This window comes from Thunnus albacares, chromosome 17 (genome assembly GCF_914725855.1).
Source record: "Thunnus albacares chromosome 17, fThuAlb1.1, whole genome shotgun sequence".
Lineage (NCBI taxonomy): Eukaryota > Metazoa > Chordata > Actinopteri > Scombriformes > Scombridae > Thunnus > Thunnus albacares.
In genome coordinates this window covers 21901589-21921930 of record NC_058122.1, presented here as the reverse complement: position 1 = coordinate 21921930, position 20342 = coordinate 21901589, and the positions used below count along the sequence as shown (strand labels likewise).

At 41.6% G+C, this 20342-nt stretch overlaps 1 protein-coding gene across 2 annotated transcripts; it reads right to left on the bottom strand.

Moving 5' to 3' along the window:
- Positions 1-456: 456 nt before the first annotated feature.
- On the bottom strand, positions 457-19416 carry aclya (ATP citrate lyase a). Of its 2 annotated transcripts, none has more exons than XM_044332166.1 (28): positions 19230-19416; positions 16256-16431; positions 14824-14946; positions 13272-13334; positions 12974-13164; positions 11541-11620; positions 10799-10929; positions 9756-9874; positions 9034-9170; positions 8880-8941; positions 8672-8789; positions 8406-8560; positions 7564-7657; positions 6877-7018; positions 6572-6740; positions 6383-6487; positions 6092-6288; positions 5935-6016; positions 5721-5831; positions 5498-5625; positions 5254-5347; positions 4170-4324; positions 3911-4061; positions 3665-3808; positions 2619-2732; positions 2419-2501; positions 2243-2319; positions 457-2152 (listed from the first exon to the last, which is right to left on the bottom strand). In XM_044332166.1, exons 2-28 carry the CDS (start codon positions 16412-16414, stop codon positions 2058-2060), a joined length of 3279 nt encoding a protein of 1092 aa, XP_044188101.1. In that variant the 5' UTR covers positions 16415-16431; positions 19230-19416; the 3' UTR covers positions 457-2057. The 2 variants fall into 2 exon arrangements, with proteins under 2 accessions (XP_044188101.1, XP_044188100.1); XM_044332165.1 differs by having other exon boundaries at positions 16256-16436; positions 19230-19415.
- Positions 19417-20342: the final 926 nt, after the last annotated feature.

Genomic DNA, 20342 nt, shown 5'->3' with positions numbered 1-20342 from the left:
ACCAAATTAACCCTTCAACATCTGGACAGAGGTTGCCTATAAATATTTCAAAGCAGAGCTGAAATTATTAGCTGATTTGTTGACCAAAAAAATAAATATATAAATAAATTGAAAACTATTTAGTTAATCTTTCCCTTTTCAAGAAAAAAAAGCTAAATATTTGCTGATGTTCCAAGTGTTGATTTTTAGCTTCTTAAATGTGGCTATGTCATGCTTCTCTTGGTTTTATATCCGTGTAAACTGCATGTCTTTGGGTATTAAAATGGGTTTAGGAATGTTGGTTGCATAAAACGCGCAATTTGATTGACTCACATTTGGCTCAGGGAAATCGTTAGTGGCATTTTTCACAACTTTTTGTAGACAAAACGATTAACATTGAAAACAATTGCAAGCCCTAGTTCAAAGACAATGGCGCACAAACACACATCGGTATGACCACAAGGAGATGACACTGCATTCTTACATTAATTACATTTTATTTTACTCAATTACACAGTTATCAACACACAACAAATCAGTACAGAGGCACGTTCAATTCACATTGAAACAAACAAAAACATTGCAACAACACTGGTGAGGTCTCTGGTTGTCCACAAGAATTCTTCTACAGTTTTGTAACATTCACATAAATCATGAGACTGGTGAAGCCTGGCACACAGCTTTCTTTGTGGCCACATAAATTGTGGGAAAATTGATCATTTTCAGTTAAAAGTATCTTTCAACAAGAATAGCAGAAAAAATCTAAATCCAAAATCCAGATTGTCTAAAAAGTTACTCTGTTGGATACAAACGCGACAATCTGGAAGGTCAATTTTCTTTTTTTTTTTTAAAGTGAGACTTGTTTGCAGTTTCCATCATATGAAATGGTTTTGTTGAAATACAAAGAAAGTCAGTGAGTAATAGATGGCACAACATGTTGAACATTAGGCATGTAATGATCTTTAAAAAGCTATTCTAAACAGAGAAATGAAACAATCTTAAATAACAGGACCTAATATCTTAATTGTGAAAAAACATGTGAAAAAAACAATATGAAAGCTTTCAGTTATTAAAACTAATTCCTGTCATGTATTGCTGATACTGGGATTAGTGCATTTATGTTAACAATGTCAAGACAAAAGACCTTAAAAAAACAGTGAATATTTCATCTTTTTGTAGCCAGGAATGCACTATGGTTAATGTTTCCTGGGGCTTTTGGCAAAAAAAATGCTCTAATCTGCAGAACTAATTAGGGAAAGAAAAAAAAAACATTTTGTAATTTTAAAATTACATTCAATATTTATTGTGGCTTATATTTAAAACCTTTTGCGAAAATACCCCATATTTTCCACCAGATGAGAGAGAATATTTCCTGGGAACAGCAAATGGCAGCGACTGCCAGGAATGACTCATGAAATGGTCCCATTTGCAACATTAAGCCGACTGCTGTTTCCTTTTTTCGCTACCATGTCAAAACATTACAGAAAAATCAAAAACTATAATGTTCTCGTACCCTTTCGTTTTCACAATTAATACACCTATACATAAATAAAGCTCTGATCTACAGTATGTTCTCAATATTATAGGCATTATTGCACTACATGTTCATCCTGTGTAGCAAGACTCATGATTCTCAAGTGGCACGATGGAGAGAGCTGCACAGAGACACGACAGTATGTGATACAGACACACACATGCCTGGATGATACAATGATGTAATATTTCGGAGTAAGTCACAGTAACTTTACCGCTGAAGCCACGAGAGTAGTAGTGGCGGTGGTGGTGATGAATGCTTGAATGATCCGCTTTAACTCTCTCACCTGTATATCGGATTTATTATCGACTGCTGATCAACTGATGGAGATTCACAGTTTTGCAGGTTTTCTTACTCTATTCACAGAACTGCAGCACTAACAGGTTGAAATTCTCCCTTTCTATATTTGCCATTTACAGCTATATTAATAGTAACATCTTCCCTATATTATGCCACTGCTTTGTGGCTTTGTGGGGATTGACGGGTGAGGGTGAGGAGACACTGGGGACAGAAGGGTTGGCACTGTGTGGTTTAGTCCATCCGATTACATGGACATGTGTTCTGGGAGCACATAGGAGATGTCATCCCAGGGGTGGCGATACAGACCCTGCTTCAGCCTCTTCTGGTCTAGGTAGTGTCCTGAGGAGATAGAAAATGGAAGGATTGATTGGCGTGCAAGGTAGACGTGTCTGCTATCTTGCATACTGTATCACAGCAGATACGACTCACCGATGAATCCCATGCTGCGTCCCAAGACGAAGATGCCGTTCAGAGCTCCGATTTCCACAAACTCATCAGCTTCATCCCTGCGGTGAGCAATGATAGAGAAGAATTCATGAATTGACAATAAGAGAAACGAGGTGTAAACTGTAGAAAAAGACATTGTGAAGTATTTATCGGCTTACCGTGTAAATCCACCACAAGTTCTGAGCAGGTCCACGAAGGCCACACCGATGAAGCCGTCCACGTTCAGGATCAAGTTGGGTTTCTAATACGACAAAACCAACACAGAGAGGGGAAAAAAAAGGATTGTGGAATTTAAAAATGGAGTGTGTCAACTATTTAGTAAAGGCTGCAGAAGAGAATATGAAGTAATAAGTCTTACTTTGGAGGTGGTGATCTTCTCTACATCTAGAGCGTAGTCCAGCAGCTGGGTGGAGGGGAAATGCTGCTTCACAAAGTCCTTCAAGATCTGGACTCTCATGTCGGGATTGTTAATCTGAGGTGATAAAGAAAATTCATTTTTATTCTTCCTCCTCTAAATCATTCTAAATCTTCCTCCTCTAATACATTTTCTCAAGAAATAACAGTTTGTTTTTGTTTAGGTGTCAATTTTATTTCTTTTTCCAGTACTAGTCTTTTACAGTACAGTGCTATTCCCTGTGTTCTTCCCAGCATCTGTGGGTAACATTACTGCCTTTCAGAGGCTGTAGGGCCTCAATTTTAAAGCTACTTGCTTATATCATATAAAACTATGCGAACTAAGGAATCCATTGGTACCAACCATGTCATGATGGTTTGTCAGGAAGGGGGCTAAATAACGCTCCAAAGTTAGGTGAAATTTTGGTGAGGGAAAAACTGGCAAGGCCATTTTTAAAAGGTGACCCTGAATTCAAGATATCTGAATGAAAATGGGTTCTATGGTTATCCATGAGTCTCCCCTTTATAGACATGCCCACTTTATGCTAATCCCATGCAGGTTTGAGCAAAAATCATGCAGTTTTGAATGCAGTATAAATGTCTTATTTTCCCCTATTCTAAAAATGGTGTACGTGAATATTTCTGCATACTGGGGTCCCTAAACAGTCTTGGAATTGCATGAACTGGGTCTGACTGGAAAGCTGAGGCTCTTGTGGATTCAATGAGCCCAATTGTATTCACGTGTGATGATGTAAGTCCCCATGGTAGCCATTTCATTGCAGTGAGACCATTTTTTGAAACGTGACCTCACTGTTTTAAATGACCTATTGTGACCTTAAGAATAATCATAGCCTCATTAAACTTAACAATCACAAACTAGAGACCTCAGGCATTCAGAGGATTATGGCTTTCCTTGGTAGGGAGTAGAAGAGGTTAATAGTTTGTGCTGAACTCTAATTTGACAATCATTCTGCTGTGGATGCACAAATGCTAAGGAGCTGTGGTACTCACAGACTTGACTCTGTGTCCAATGCCCATGATCAGCCTGCCATCCTTTTTCATCTTGTTGACAAACTCCATTGGCAGCATGCCACTGTCAAATGCCTTGCTAAACTGCTTTGCTGCAGCATCCAGAGCACCACCGAAGCGGTCACCCTGAAAAAAAAAAAAAAAAAATCACAAAAAGAAAGACGGGATTTACTCATGGGATTTACTTTTACTGTCAGTAAATACAGTAAATGAATTCTTGTGTCTTACGATGGTGAGGAGGCCAGATGTGAGGCTGGAGATGAGATCTTTGCCAGCTCGGGCACAAACAATAGTGTTGTGGGCACCAGAAACAGCAGGACCGTGATCAGCAGTCACCATCAGGCACATCTCAATGAACTGACAGGCATACCTTGGCAACCTACACACACACACACACATACACACATGTGGGAAACAAGGCATAATGGTTATGGAATTCCTGAATTTCTCAAGAATTTGTTTATCACAACTGGGTTGACTGGCTGACCTCCTCTGGAACCAAAGTAGCCCCAGAGTTCCTCCCAGGCCTATTTCAGACTTGAAGACCTCAGTGATGGGCATGCCTGCATAGATGAGCTCCTGACCCCTCTCATCACAGATACTGGTCATGAAGGAAGCTGGTTTACGGATCAGACCCAACTCCTGCAGAGCAAACACACACAAGAAGGAAAAAGTCACTCAACCTGTTGTGTTTTATCTGTATCAATTTAAAACCATATTTTACATTAGTATATAAACAGTTAATACATGGTTTATAGCACATTATAATGTAGTTGTAAGCAGATATGTGTTTATTAATGTATTTGTCAACAACTGTGGGTACCATGAAAACTGGGTGCTGGATCCTTAAAGTAGTGAATAATGAAAAAGAAAGACTAGGACAGCACTCCAAATTTACTTATTTAATTGCCACACAGACACCCTTCTTCAGTGTGTGCACCGTCAATTTCACAATCAAAAGACGTAGTTATAGTTGTCAACAACTGGTAAAATAGGTCCATCCCAGCAGGGGGAGCCACAAACACATGATGTAGTTTACTCACATTCAACAATTCATAGAAAATAATAAATAAAAGGAAAAAAATAAATTACATTCAGTTCAGAAGAAACAAGCAAATGAAATCTCCTCATTCAACCCACTGGGAATGAGGGTGTTAAGGGAGTGTATCCAATGTGCCTCCCTCTGAAGAAGGATTTTGTCCCTGTTGCATATTCACCGTCTCTGGTTTCAGGTTCTCAAATCTGAGATTTGCTGTTTTTCCTTGTCTTACATTATAGTAAATTGAATACCTTTGCATTTAGGACTGATTGTGGGACTCATTGTGACTTTACTGAGGTCATCTCGAGCTTATTTTTCACATTTTTAAAAATGTTTTTTACATCAAATTTGTCAATTAAGTGAGGAAATAATCCTAAAATTAATCTATAAACTCTTCTGTACATCAATAAACAAAAATGTCCTTGTAGCTTATTATAACTACATTATAGGGTGTTATAAACAATTTGTCAAATGTTTGATGCCAAACAGTGGGATTTAAAGTAAAGCATTGCTGGTGTGTTGGCATACTCACTCTTGCCCAGGAGTAATCCATTGGCACAGTGGGAGGAGGCACCTCTTCAGCTGGTTCGATGACTCCTTTGGTAACAAGTTCGTCATATACAGATCTACATGGATGAAAAAAAATACAAAAAGATGAGATGAGATCAAGCATTATTACAAAAGAACACTAACAAACCCGTCTGAAAATTATATCCTAAGGAATATTACACCCAAGTAACTTATTAGCATGAATTGAAGGAATGAATGTGACTGACTTGATGACTTCTCCCAGCTCATCAAAGCTCTTGGGTACGAAGGCACCGGCCTCTTTCAGCGCCTTGTTTTTAGCCACTGCTGTCTCAGAGGCCTGGTTGGCACAAGCTCCTGCATGGCCAAACTGGACCTGAGGGGAAAAAAAAGGTGCGACATGGGTCATTCTCATTCTGTAGCTGCTCAACGATGCCTGAAATGAACCAGACTGCACATCTGCCCTCTCACCTCTGAGGAAAACATGGTGGCACAGGTGCCAATACACCAGCACACCACTGGCTTTGTGATCCTGCCCTGTTTAATCCCCTGGCAGATCTTGTACTCCTCTGTGCCTCCAATCTGTAGAGAGTAGAGACAAACACAAGATATAGCAATGCAAATCAGTAACTGATTAAAGCTGCAGGCACCAGTGTGGGTGTGTGTGTGTAGATTTATTCCTCACCTCTCCCAGTACAACAATCATCTTCACTCCAGGAGTGTCTTGGTAACGCAGCACATGGTCGGTAAACACAGAGCCTGGGTATCTGCAGAATTACACACCAATTACACACCAATTCAAACCCACACGTTCACATACTGCAGATAAGACGGTCACATACCTGTCCCCACCAATGGCCACACCTTCAAAAACACCATCAGTGGTGCGGGAGATGATGTTATTGAGTTCATTGGACATGCCGCCCGAGCGGGACACATAGGCCACGCTGCCAGGACGATAGAGTTTGGAGGCGAGGATGTTATCCAGCATGCCGCCTGTGTTCCCGATCTTGAAACAGCCTGGTTTGATTCCTCCAACCTGGAAAGAACAAAAACAGAGATTTGCTGGTTTGCTCAGACAATAAAAACAAAAAATTCCTGAGCAATCTCAGAAGAAATGAGTCAAGACTAACAGTTGCGGGTCCAATGATTGTGACACCCTTCTCATCCGCTGCCTTGATGATCTTCCTGGTGTGGGCTTCAGGGATGCCCTCGGCGATGATGGCAATGGTGTGAATCTGAAAGCAAATGAACAGAAAGGCTTAACTTTTAGAGCCTTTATTTATTTTATAGCTCGCAGATGGCGCAGGTGGGGATTTTACCTGTGAGTACTGCATGGTCTCCATGGTGCTGTCAAAGGCTGAACGCAGAGAGGCAAAGCTGATGAGCACGTCCACATCTGGGTGTTTCTTCATGGCATCACTCATGTTCTTATAGACAGGGAGGAGGATCTCTTTATGGCCCCAGTAGAACTTCTGTTTGTGGTCTCCACTGGAAGGCAGCAATGTAGAAAAGCAATTGTCACACAGTGGAAGGACTTTACTTATAAGGAGATTCTTAAATGTGCAATTAAGAGTCATTATACTGACAGCAGACCAAAGTAAACCAAAAGATAGGGGGCTCTTACGTGAAGGGGTAGACCATGGCTGCGACAGATGGCTCGTCTCTGGAGCAGACATAGTCGAAGTCCAGCATGCCCTGCACTGCCCGGGTCTGCATGCCCCACACTATGGACTTGGTGTGTTTGCTGAAGAGGGTAGTTGCCTTGGCTACAGGGAAAGGAAAGCTGTTACAGATGGGAACTGAAAACAAGGTCACTAAAATGGATGTGATCTTCTTCTACTTCTGATACACGCATATACAATAGTGCAATTGTAGAATAATTCACAGTGCCAAAATGTGACAGGTGCACATGAACATAAGTGACAATGTAAGAAGTTAAAAAGGAAAAATATAATAATAATAATATTACTGACATGAGGTTTAACAGAGATCAGTAAGTATAACACTGCTTTGATGCATAATCTCAACACTACTATAGAAATGTTGTTTTGAAGATGGAATAGATTAGATATATTTTTATCTGATCATATAACACTGTCAACTTCCATTTTATTGAGTTAGGGTTGCAGGATCATCTTGCTGTCCAAAGAGGGAGCTATAATACCTAATAACTCGACCATACATGATAACAACACTTCTAATCCCCCTGTTATGCTACCCAGCAGCGGGAACCGTGTCTGAAAACACTTCAAAGCCTCAGTATTCACAGCGCAAAAGATTTCCCAGAGCCAGAGTGTGTGTGTTTTCTCACCAATAGGAGCTCCAGTTTTGGCCTTCTTAGCTGGTGAGCTTTCGACTTTGGCTCTGGTTTCAGAGAAAGAAGCAGTTCTGCTGGATGCTGGGGTCTGGAAATCACACACACAAAAAAAAAAAGATTCAGCAATTTCTTATTCTGCTACACACATTTTTAAAAATGTGTGTGTGTGTGTTAACAAGGACAGCTCTGTTGAGAATTGAGCTGCTTTAACTGTAAAGACTGCCAAAACAGTGATCCGCTTGGGTTATTTTATAAGACATCACTTGCACACAAGACACACTGTGAGTCTTGGTGTTCCTGGTGTCAACTTACTGGTTTTAGAGCTGTAAATTTTGCTGTGAAGTGTTGCATTACACTGTCTTATATAGCACGTGTAATAGTCAAGTTCTCCTTGTGGTTTTTCTCTTATATACCTGCCTCTACATTTGAAGTAAACAGGCAGATACATGTGTATGTGCAAGTCCAGGCGCACACACACTCACTTTGCTGACAGTCTACACACTGCACATTTTTAATGGACGCCTCGGGGCAGTCACAGAGCGTTCCTGACTGTGGTCTCACAACTATTTGAGTGAGAGCAGTCAATAATACCCTGAAATGCTTTCATACAAAAGAGCCACTGGGCTTCTCATAACCTAACTGCATGGCCTGCTTCACTAAAAGGACACGACAGCAATGACTCAAACAGAGGCTGTGGCATGCAAGTCTTCTGCTCACTCTGCCGCTAAACTGCAGCACCACTATTGGCGGGTCTGATGATGTAAATTCACTGCACAGGGAGCCGACGCCACATCATGACAGCCTATTTGTCTGCGCGGAGCCAGTATGTGTCATACCGATGTGCTGCCGCTGGAGTTGAGGAGAAAGTTGGCAGTGTGGGCGGCAACAGGAGGCTGGTTGGGGATTGGCCGGTGGCCCAGTGCCATGCCAACAATGGCAGTCATGTGAGTTTCTGTGCCAAAGACGTGAATGGGGATCCCAGTTGTCTTGCCTGAGGGGAGAGTGAAGAGAATCAAGTGTGGTGCATGGTGCATGAAAATCAGCAGGTGATTGCAGACAAAAATGCACTCAAGACATGATTCAGTGTAAAGCCTGAACATACCAACTTCTCCCATCACTCGGAGACCTTCCTGGTAGTTGGGGCCTCCACGGCGGACAAAAATGGTAACCTCATGCTCCTTTAGTGGCACCTGGTAGTCTCTAATAGCTCGAACAATTCCCTAGCAAAGAAAAGGAAAAGCTCAGTGAATAACTTTGATATTTAGTGAGTATTTATTGAGCCTACTACCGAAAAGCACGTGATACTATACCTTAAATGTTGCTGCAACGTTTGTGAAGTTTGCAATGCTCCCCCCGATGATCAAAACCTTTCCTGGAAAACATAGTTATAATAGGAACATTATTTTAGAATAAAAAAAAGACTATTTTCAGTACACACAGAGGGTTTTCATAAAGTTTTCCTACCATCAGGGTGCTTCTCTCTGGTCATCAGAGACAGGATGGTCTTGGCGTAGTCATAGGTCTGCTGTTCGCTCGGTGCTCCTGAATACTCCCCATAGTTGGCCAGTTCGTCCACCCCACCCAGGTCACAGATAGTGTCACTAGGAGAGGTTTATATTGGTCAGCCACAGAGAGGAAAAAGTGATACCAACAGCAGCTGTCTATCTCCTATGCTGGGACACTAAAGGTTTGGTGGTAGCATCGCTTTACAGCTCCAACAATTAACATCACTGCAAGAAAAATTAAGATTATTCAGAACCTGAACACTTGATGCACTCTCTCTAAATACACTGTAAACAGATACAGCTTAATAGTGCACGGAGGGAATAATTAGTTACAGCTGATGTGTCTGCTTGTCACGCTTTACACCCCTGACAGACGGTGGACACGTCTCTCATTCCTCCAGACTCTCGCTAAAATGGCAACATCTAAGAATCCAATTTAGCAGCAGGCAGCTGAACGGGCAGAGTCTGAGCTGCTGCAGTATCATCCTCACTGCTGCATCACTGGCATAAAGCTAAACCTAATTATGTGTAGTGTAATCAAAACAATGATGATAAAGCCAAGAGACAATTTAAGAAACCAGAAGAAGCATTCGATTTGATTATTTCAGATATACGGCTGCTGTTGTCTTATTTATCCAGGTTTTGTTTTATGTCGTTTGGCTCTGATATGTGACTGCGTACCTGTACACCACTGATGCACCTCCTCCTGCCACCATGGTCCAGATTCTGCCCCGTGGGTTGAGCAGGGTCAGTTTGAGGCTGGCACCACTCTTGGCATCCAGATCGGCGATGTAGGCCTCCTGAAAAAGACGAGGAAAAAGGTCGATGAAGAGGTGAGAGAGCAGTTAAGAGGCAGGGGGTGGAGTGTTTGTGATTAGAGCATTAATCAGAGCAGGACCTATACAAGCACCACTTCATGTGGCTGCAATTCATTGTTTGTACCTGAATTTATTTTAAAGCACTGGTTATTGGAAATATTGTATTAACAGTGATAGTGGATGATGATGCGCATGAGTGGTTGTTTGTTAAAGTCAGGGCCACAGCTGGTGGCTGGGTGTAAAAAGCTTCCAATCAAAGGCACCCGCTGTCCCTCTTCTCCACTCTAGACTCACAGCAGCCCAATTAGACCTGTCCTTCTGGTATACAGACATTCTGTCTCAAACGAGCCCCTACAGGCACCAGATAAAAATAGAAAAAGTCCCAAGTATACAAACACTGAACAGCCAAGTTTCTTTATTTTCATATTTTGAGCTCTGTCATGCAGGTGATTTAATGCGTCAGATACTTACCAGCTCTATTTAGTCCAGTAGTATACGAGGCAAGGCAAGTTAGACTTTTAGTTTTTGAATCTTAGGAGAGTCTTAGGAGTGCTCTTTTAGTCAGATTTATTTCTTTAGTTTTAAAGAGTTTTAGTTTTTTGTTATTTGTAAATCTAAGTTGCCCAATTTGTGCATTAAATAACAACAGTAACATTAACAGTATATCATAAAGAACAAGACAACACAATATAGAAATTTACAGTTGAGCTATAACATTGAGATTTTCTACTGTAAATGTAGTGATACTCTAATTTAAAATGATTGAAAACAGTCCTAAGTGGCCACTAAGGTTTGTCATTGTACATCCTACTTTTTCCCTCTTTGGAGGACAACACCAGCTATTAGATGCTGACAGATTGAAATCTGACGCTTTGCTAGCTTCATCTCCTGAGTCCTCCCCCTCACCTCAGGATAAGCCTCCCTGCCGAAGGGTGGAGGGAACTCCACGTTGCCCCACTTGGCCTTGCAGATGTAGTCAGCCGTGGCATCAATCTTGGCTGCCATGTCCAACACGTAAACTCCATCTTTTGTTACCACTGAGAGAAGGGAAAAAAGGCGTGTTAGGACCTATACTTCAAAAAAAAAACCACAAACACACCTGCTGAGATTCACAATGTTAGCAGAGGGTCTGAGCTTTAAATAGGTCATGGGAAAACGAGAGGGGACCATGCGTGGTCACAGGTGACCCACAGCTTTCGTGCTGTCTCTGCAGGAGGTGGTTGGCATGGGGAAGTGAAGACGGGGAGGAGGTGGTACAGTAGGACATCAAAGCAGGGAGAGCAAGTCTCAGCAGCCCCAACCACATCCACAGGAACAGCTGCCAGAGGGCATGTACTGGTGTCTAATTACTCTATTATAAACACACACACTGCCTTCATCAAACAGCTAGTGCATGCATTATTCACTTATTTCCTCCCTCAGTGTTAAAAATGTGGCAGAATCAACTTCCGCCTCTGGGTTCAAGACGCTGGTTTATAATGCATCGATGTTTTCCTCCCCAGTTTCCTTTTGATGTTTCCGTTCCGATCTCATAATCTGATAACATATTTATGACTGTGCTGCAATTAAGCAAATTCACCATCATGATTGCTTGTTGCACATCTTGTAATGAAGAATTTAAGAAAGAAAAAAAACAAGAAAAACCTACCCAGTGGGTTGATCTCCAGGTACGTAAAGAACAGGTCTTCGTACAGGTTAAAGAGTCCAACGATGAAGCTGGCCAGGACCCTGCAGAGTGATGACATTTAACAATTCAAACTGACATCTTAGGATCTGTTGCTTCAGCACCACAATTAACTGGGAATGTCTGGTTACTGGTATTACATTACCAACAGTTATAAACCCCACAGTACAAACATCTTATCTGCATATACAGTTTGCTTCTAGAGTTCATCTGCACTTTTTTATTTTCTTCTATCCATATATTTCAATATTCTTGATTCTTATCTGTATGTTTTTACATTGCTTTTTATGTTTTATGTGATTAATGGCTGGCTGCACACACAGTTTTCCTTGAAATAATAAAGTCAAAAGCTGTTCTTAAATCATCGCTGGACGTCTATCAACTTATATGACAGAACATGACAAATATGCAGTTTAGGTTATGCAATACCGTTTCTCTCTATGACTTATGAACCTCATGAATTGTGGTTAAAAAGAAAAAAAAGCACAATAAAAAACAGCACGGCTGTAATCATTCCCATATTATCCAGATCATGACAAACTACAGGCAATATCAATGACGGATTGTCAAGGCAGAGCTGGACGGGAAACATCCACCTGTAAATTAGCTTCGGAGAGCCCTGCTGCAGAGAAGGTCAAATCTAATTTGTTTCCTCCTTCACTTGTCAAAACAGAGCAGTGAAGAGTAAGGAGTTGCTGGAAGGAGGAGGAGGAGGGAGGCAGTATTTTCTCTCCTCTCCCCTGCCTGTCAGTTGTGCGGGCGGCTCGGAGCCTTTGTAACCGCGTCAGCCTTTTGTCAGGACTCTGGCTGGCCCGTGGGAGAGACCCCTAAGTGACTCAGCTTCCCATGTCTGCTTCTGATGGAAGGGCAGGAAAACTAGCCAAGTGCTGCTTTTGTTTTCAACCCACAGCGTGAGGAGAGAGGCACACTGGGTGAGGAGGCGAGCCGGGGGTGTGGGGGGGGGGGGTTGGCAGAGCGACTCAGGCCAGAACGTGCCATCATAAGAGCATCGCTGGAAAAGATGGATAGGAGGGGTCGTCGAGGGTGAGCCGCCGTATCACACCCATCAAAATAAACGGACGTGCTCTGAATGTGGCTGTGGTGTTAAAAAAAAAGCTGTGGGGTGACATCTGATCGAAAAAAAAAGGGGGAAGCAGCAGAGGAGGGTGTTTGTCATTTGTCTAATGGAAACCAGCCACCCATCTCCTCCTCTTCCTGCTGCTGCTGCTGCTCCTACTTTTACTGCAATATCATTTATGTGCCTCTTTTGTTTTCCACTGCCAGTCAGGAGTTTCATTATGTAATGGAAAAACTCTACTTTTTTTAGTCTCATTTAGTAGCATGGACTCTTCATCATTAATAGAGCACTCCCGATGACTTTGCCCCATCCAACTCACTCTTTCTTGTCGTTCGGGGCTTGGGTCAGCAGCACTTTCTTCACGGAGTCTTCGCTGATCTTTTCATCCACCCCGACCAGCATCTTCTTCGCCTTGGCGTCCACGTCTCCTACATCAACCCCTCCCTCGTGGTGAAACAGCACATAGTCTCCCTCCCTGGTGGCATAGATGCACACGTAGAACTCCTCCTCCTGGATAACGGAGCAATAAAGCATATCAGTGTATAAATGAATAAAACTATCTAGTCTATCTATAACATCTAGTTTGAGTCATTGTCTACGTGTAATGAGTGATTCACCTGTTTATGGGGGACAAACGGCTCGATGAGGAAGTTCTTGAGAATGCCCTTGGCTTTTCCAACCTGAGGATAATCCACAAGATGATTGTCTTAAGGAGATGACAAATCAAATGCTTAATGAATAAAAAGATACCAATAGGAGCATAACAAAATAAAAGAAGACAAAATGGATAAAAGGAGACAGGTTCATAAGAAGGAAAAAAAAGAAAATGTCATATATTACTGTAGGCAAAGAACTGCTAACACAGCCACAGCTCGTTTGTTGAGGCTGTCATCATTCCTGTGTTAAAGGCCAACAGGCACAAAGTAACCAGGGACTGTCTGAGAGCAGCCAGCCGGAGAGAACAGAGGAAAATAAATAAATATATAAAAGGGAGAGAGAGAGAGAGAGAGGGAGTTGCCATTTTGAAAAGGTGGTGGAAAAAAAAAAAGAAAGCCTATCTGACTGAAAAAACCCACAGGGGGCTCAGACCAATTCAGAAACATAAACTGACACTTCCATCAAGAGAGAGGGAGAGAGAGAGAGAGAGAGAGAGAGAGAGGCATTAATGTTGTGAATGCAATTTGTATGTGAATGACTCAATTTAAGCCAATTGTAGTGACATGATTGCACCAAATATGAAACGGTCTTTTAATAAAAAAGTGGAGCGACGCGGACGACTGTGGCAGAGAAGGGAGGTGAGAAAGCTGCGGGTATGAGGAAGTGATAAGACGTGTTAAAAGTGACAGGAAATGTTTGACTTTATCTGCTGTCGCTTGTCTCTGACTTGTTCCTCCAAAACAAACGGTGCTACCCTGATGATTTCTCTGCAACAAGAGTAACAATATAACAATAATATAACAATATAAAGTACAACACAGGTGACCGATTTATTCTACTTTAAAGCCCCTTACACATTTGTAAGGCACCAGATTTAAAAATATGCAAGTTCACATACTTATATTTATCTGTGTAATTACTTAAACTCCACTTAATTACATTTTAGAGATAATATAACAAGCTGAAACAGTGTAGCTGCAGCTTTATTTATCTTTATTTACAGCCACCGGCAGCTGCAGACAGTTTCATCTCATCTGTGAAGAGATACATCTACTCGCATCTGAGCGCTGCAACACACACCGACGCTCTTCTTCGATGCTTTATGAACCTTCATAGTCTCTCCATAACTTCTCGGTTTATGAGGCAAAGCGACGGCGTCTCCGTGGCGCAGTGATAGATCTTTTGCGCTGTGGTGATGCTGACTGGAAAGATGGACCGACTGTTTATTCAGTAAGTGCGCTCGCTTCAGCTTACTGGACTGATTTACTACCAGCGGACTGATACTCAAGCAGTGTGGGAAGCTGCACATCATGCAAACCACACAGCACATATGTAGAAAATGCACCGATGCAAAACAGGGGAGGGGGGGGGGGGGGTGAAGGAAAGGGCAACAGGAGGAGGGTCTGAATAAAGCAACGGGATAATATTGATTGAAGGAGTGCACGCTCTCAAACAGAAGGGTGGGTGGATGTAATTGGACAGCAGAGAAAAGGGAGAGGGCGGATGACGTACTGCCGTCTCTCTCATGAGGCGGGGTTTCAGCCACTCTTTGACGCCGTTCAGGTCCAGGTTGATGCCGACCAGGCCCAGCTTCCCTCGTCTCTTGATCAGCTGGTCCGGCTTCACCACCAGCCTCTGCAGGGAGAAGACAAAGTAGTATGTTAGCAGGACCGACGGGCACCTTCACTTCTTCCTCTTTTCATTCTCAAAAGCTGAGCGCAGTGTGTTTATTTTATTCAGAGCACCTGCAATCTGACTGAAATACATATTTAAAGGATGTAAATATAAAATAATATTTAAAAAAAGGATAAAAATATAAAACGCTGGATGTGTTTCTAGACATGATGTCACAAGCCAGAATATTTATGTGTTGAAAGCAACAAACTGAAGGTTGTAATTAATTAAAACTGTTATTAAAATGTCAAATTCCATCACTGACATTCAACATCTGTTCACCGCTCGTGATTCATTTTCTTTAACTTCAGACATAATCTCCGTTTCAGCGCAAACAAAACATTTTGAAGTCGAATCCAACGCAGAGATGTTTCATTATTACATTTGAAAAGTTACCATCAGCAAATACCAGACCTACGATACACACATCACAAGAAAGTTGAGCTGAACGTTATTTAAAAACGAATCCCTCATGCGCCATTGTTCCCATCTGACGCAAAAGTACATCCAACCCCCCCCCCCCCGCCGCCGCCTCCGCCGCCACCGACGGAGCCCGGCTTCATCTCACTTAGGAGTCAGATAAAGTGAATGACTTATGACAGTGGAGCCATTAGTATCTGGGCGTTCGCCAGTGAGCAGAGGATGAGAGGGCCGAGGGTGAAAGTTAATGCAATTTTCTAATCAATTCTACCGCAGCACATATCTCCGTGTATCTGCTCTCAGCCTCCACCTTCCTTCCTTCCTCCCTCCCAGATAAAAACCTTCGGCTATGAGTCACAGCATAATTAAATTTATTTCTGTTACACCCTGTCTACCTGCGCCTGCTTTGCTATGAAGAGCAGTAAAATGCGATGAGTAAGAAACGGGAGGACTGCGAGGATTCCTGATTCCTACCCTAGTTGACCCCCTGACCTCCTTGAGGACAGGAAGGGAGAGTGAGAATTTCTCGTTTGTCAATTAAGAGCAGAAGAGAGCGGAGTATTTTTATCTTCTTTGCTTCATTCCCACTAAAAATGTAACAGAGCTACTGGATTTCTATCTCTCTGCTGTCTCTGTGATGTCAGCTAACAAGCGCCGAGAGACCACTCTGCTGCCAGCCTAAGTAATTGTCCTCCATAAAGAGGAGATCATTTTCCACCAGCTTAAGAGAGGCTGCGCTTTAGACATTTATAGCTTTACACAGTAAATTTGTGGCTGTTCACGTAGCTAAAGAAAAATCATATATTTTTTGGCACAACCGGTTCTCAGAGATCGTCTTCTACCGCCTCACCTGTGTGAGCAGCCACGGATGCTCTTGAGCCAGTCGGTCAAAGTCGGTCTGGGCGGTCACGTTGGCGTAGTGGAATCTGTTCTGGACAGCCGCCGAGGTGCAGATGTACTTGTACAGGAACTCCTTTCCCGTCTGCTCGGAGATGGCTTTAGCCGACATGACTGCTTAGGCGTAGACTGGCCTAAAAGAGAGAGATATGCGGACGAGCGGTGAGGAGGTGGAGAGCACATTTAGAGATGTGGAGAGGAATATGAATGCAGAAAAAGCAGACACAGGTGATGGACAGAGACGAGGTTAAAGGGCAACGTGGTTTTACCGCTCTGAATTCATAACAGATCTTGATCTTGATGAATGAGGAAACAAAAAAGAAAACATTTCAGCTTCCTGCTGCTGTCAGAGCTGTCAAGAAAAGGTCTGACAGCTTTGTAATTTGTATTTACCACGGATCGAATCAAAAACTGAAGAAAAACTACCGAGCGTAATGCAATTTAACTGCATAGAATTAAGAGAGATGGCTAGAAAATCTAATTACACACACTTACTGCAGATTCAGGCTTTCTGTCTTTTTGCACAGTCACACTTTCTGAACCCAGCAAGACAGCAGACAGTGAAGCCAGTGAAGCTAAATCTATCTCAATAAGCCTCAGTTTATTTGACCTGCACACTAACGACATAATAGGCACTTATTTGCCTCTCGAACAATCAGATTCTTACCGGAGAGACAGCGGAGTGCGTGCAGAGTGAAGAGACTGGACTCAGCTAGCGACCGATTATTACCAGCAATGAAAAGCAGCACACACACACACACATGCAGTAATAATTATCTTTACTGATTATTTAAGAACCACTCCTCTCCTTAACTGGCAGAACGTGACGGAAGTAAAATAAGAAATTCAGTGACCTGTTCTTGCGTCTATAAATTTTATTGCTATAGGGAGAGGTTGTTGTGATCTTTACTCTTTACTCTGAGGTCATCGCCAACAGGATCAACAACACAAACAGCTGATTATTCACTCATGTCTCCCTGCAACGCCTTCCCTCTGGAAGATCTACCGGCACAAGTATGAAGCCATAGTCGTGTAAATAGAGCTTCAATGATTAGTCGATCAACAGAAAATTAATTGCCGCCTATTTGAATTGATCGATGAATCATTTTGAGTCATTTAAGAAGAAAGAATGTTTAAATTCTCTGGTTTCAGCTTCTTAAATGTGAATATTTTCCGGTTTCTTTAGTACACTATGATAGTAAACTGAATATCTTTGGGTGGTGGACTGTTCGTTGGGACATTTTAGTTGCATCTTGGGTTTGGGGAAACAACGATCGACTTTCTTCACCATTTTCTGACGTTTTATCAACCAAACGACTAATCGATAAATTGAGAAAACAATCGATTGTTAGTTGCAGCCCTACGTGTAAATGAATCAACTGATACAGTATGAAGAGCCATGTGAATCAATTCAGAAATCAAACAATCAGTGTCATTACAGCTATTTTCTGTTTTATTTTTACTGTTGAGGTTCCTTTATCTTTCTAGAGGAGCCACATAAGATTTAAAACATGAAAATTGAATCAAGAAACATGAAAAACAACCACTTGCAACACTACGGTGTGGACAGAAGCACCGACTGAAGTCTTGGCTTGGCTGTTTGTCGTTCCCTTTTTGCACAAGAAAACACAACATCGAGCTCCATACAGACAGCTGGCAGCTTATTGTGTCCTTGATCAGCAAGCGTGTAATGCACTTCTTGGAGAAACATGGATCTTGCTTAGATCCGAATTTACAGATAGATTCAAACTTAACTGCAGTAACTTCTTAACAGTTACAGCAAATCTTTGTCCCTTTAAGCTTTAATCTCAGATCAAATGAATACAGGAGTTTGGAGAAAGTTGGACAAGTTACATGTACAAGCGTCCTGATGTATTTCTGCCTGATATTTAATGAAACACTAAACCAACCACCGGACTGCAACAGATGCTGGATCCTGCTGTAGTCCTTAGAGGCAAATTAAATGTTATTACTGCTTCTTACTCCAAATTAAATAACAACAGTATTGAGAAATGCTTATTAAGGCTGATATACCAGAGGCTTCACTAATTACCATCTCTTTTATGTCACGTAACCTTGCAGAGATGGAGTAACTGCTCTGCCCGTTTCCTCTGTGAGGTTCATTAAGCTGAAAGCCCTGATGTCGGCTCTAACAGGACTCCCGCCTCTGTACTGCGGACCTGGCAGCCATTTCTTAAGGGGATTAATGGGACTGTCATGGATCTTTTTCACTATTGATCAACACTGTCCCTGAGTCACCACAGAGCTGGTTTTCACGCCAGGCGAACGCGGTTCATCCAAAGCCCATTCAGGTTCCATATATCATCCACTTTCCATCCTGTCAGAGTTATTAAATATCACACTGCTCTACTACAGCAATAACACCGGTCCAGATGATGCACAATAACATTTGAAAACAGGGGATGATGGATGACTTGAGGGGGGGTGGGGTGGGGGGGCACCACAAATCAACAAAAGTGTTCATTAAATCTGACAGTAAGGTAAAAAAAAAAAAAAAGGCTAAAAAGATAGAAGATAAAGCCTAATATTCACTTTTAACGTTGCCTAAATTGACCCACTTACTTACAACACAGTGTGTGACTCACTTTACTAGAGAACAAGGATTCATTCATTTGCAAACCGGTCAGACAGCAATGCTTTTCTTGTTTCCTTTTTCTTCTTCTTCTTCTTTTTTTTTTTTTAAATGGCAAACATCCACATCTTTATTAAATGAAAAAGTCTTAACTCAAACTTCTTACTAAGTATGCAGCAGGAGAACAGGTTTAATGCGGTGGACTGAGCAGTTCAACTTGTATAATATCTTCTCATCTTCGTGTCAGAGAGAAACAGACACTGAGAAACAGACACAGTTAAAGGAAGCAGCAGAGTAAAAAAAAGTATAGATTTTAAAGATAATAAATACTCACCTTGTGTTTTGAATGTTTTTTCTTCCTTTTGAGAGCTCTGGTAGGGTTTTGCGGTTGGATGAGAGACTTTTCTCGGTAGTCTTGCTCCACTCTCTCCGCCTGTGGGGACCAGTGGTGCCGAGGACTGGAGCTTCCTGTGAATTTTGTCTCCATCACCCATCTGCCGATAGGCTTGGCTGATGTTTTCTGGCCTCTGATTGGTCCATTCCACACCATGCTCTATTGCTGCCTTCAGGGATTGTGGGAATTATCGGTACGACGTGATGGGACACGAACAGACAATGGGGAAGTCTGATATATATATATATATATATATATATATATATATATATATATATATATATATATATATATATATATATATATATATATATATATATATATATATATTCTATTCTATAATATTAAGAGATTAGATTTAAACGGTGTGTGGTGCGTTAAAATGCATATTTATCATCATCATAATCATTATTATTATTATTATTATTATTATTATTATTATTATTAATCATCATCATCATCATCATCATCATCATCATTATATCTTCAACTTTATCAGAAGACACAATTATATATATATAAAATATTATTATGTTAGTTTCGTATTTTAATTTTAAAAAGTAAATTATTCTTATTGTTAGCTTGTGTAGCTGACACACTTTCATAACAACTTCAAGATAAAATAAATGCACTTTTCCCGTTTTCATTGAAGCCTAAAGTAGCTCCACGCACCACCAAAAAAAACGCCACAGAGAAATTGGCTTTGTTAATAAAAGTGCAATTTTGATAATGGGTTTTGATTAAAAGTGCCTGGATTTTCTGGCAATTCCACTTAAGATGACTTAACAAAAATAAAACTCGAGATTTCAAAGAGCACCTGAAGGTCTCATAAATTTCTTCACAAAGCTCACACGTACCACTACAGGAGAAAACAGGGCAATTATCGGTCGCTGGCGTTGATTGGTTGACACTGTTCTTTATCTACACAGCAGCCAATGAGGAAATCATCTGATCACACAACCAGCACACACAGACTCTTGCACTGACAATATGGACTTCAAGGGTTAATAAATTGTGGTAGTGACATGTAGTTCATGGTCTTTCACCTGTCCT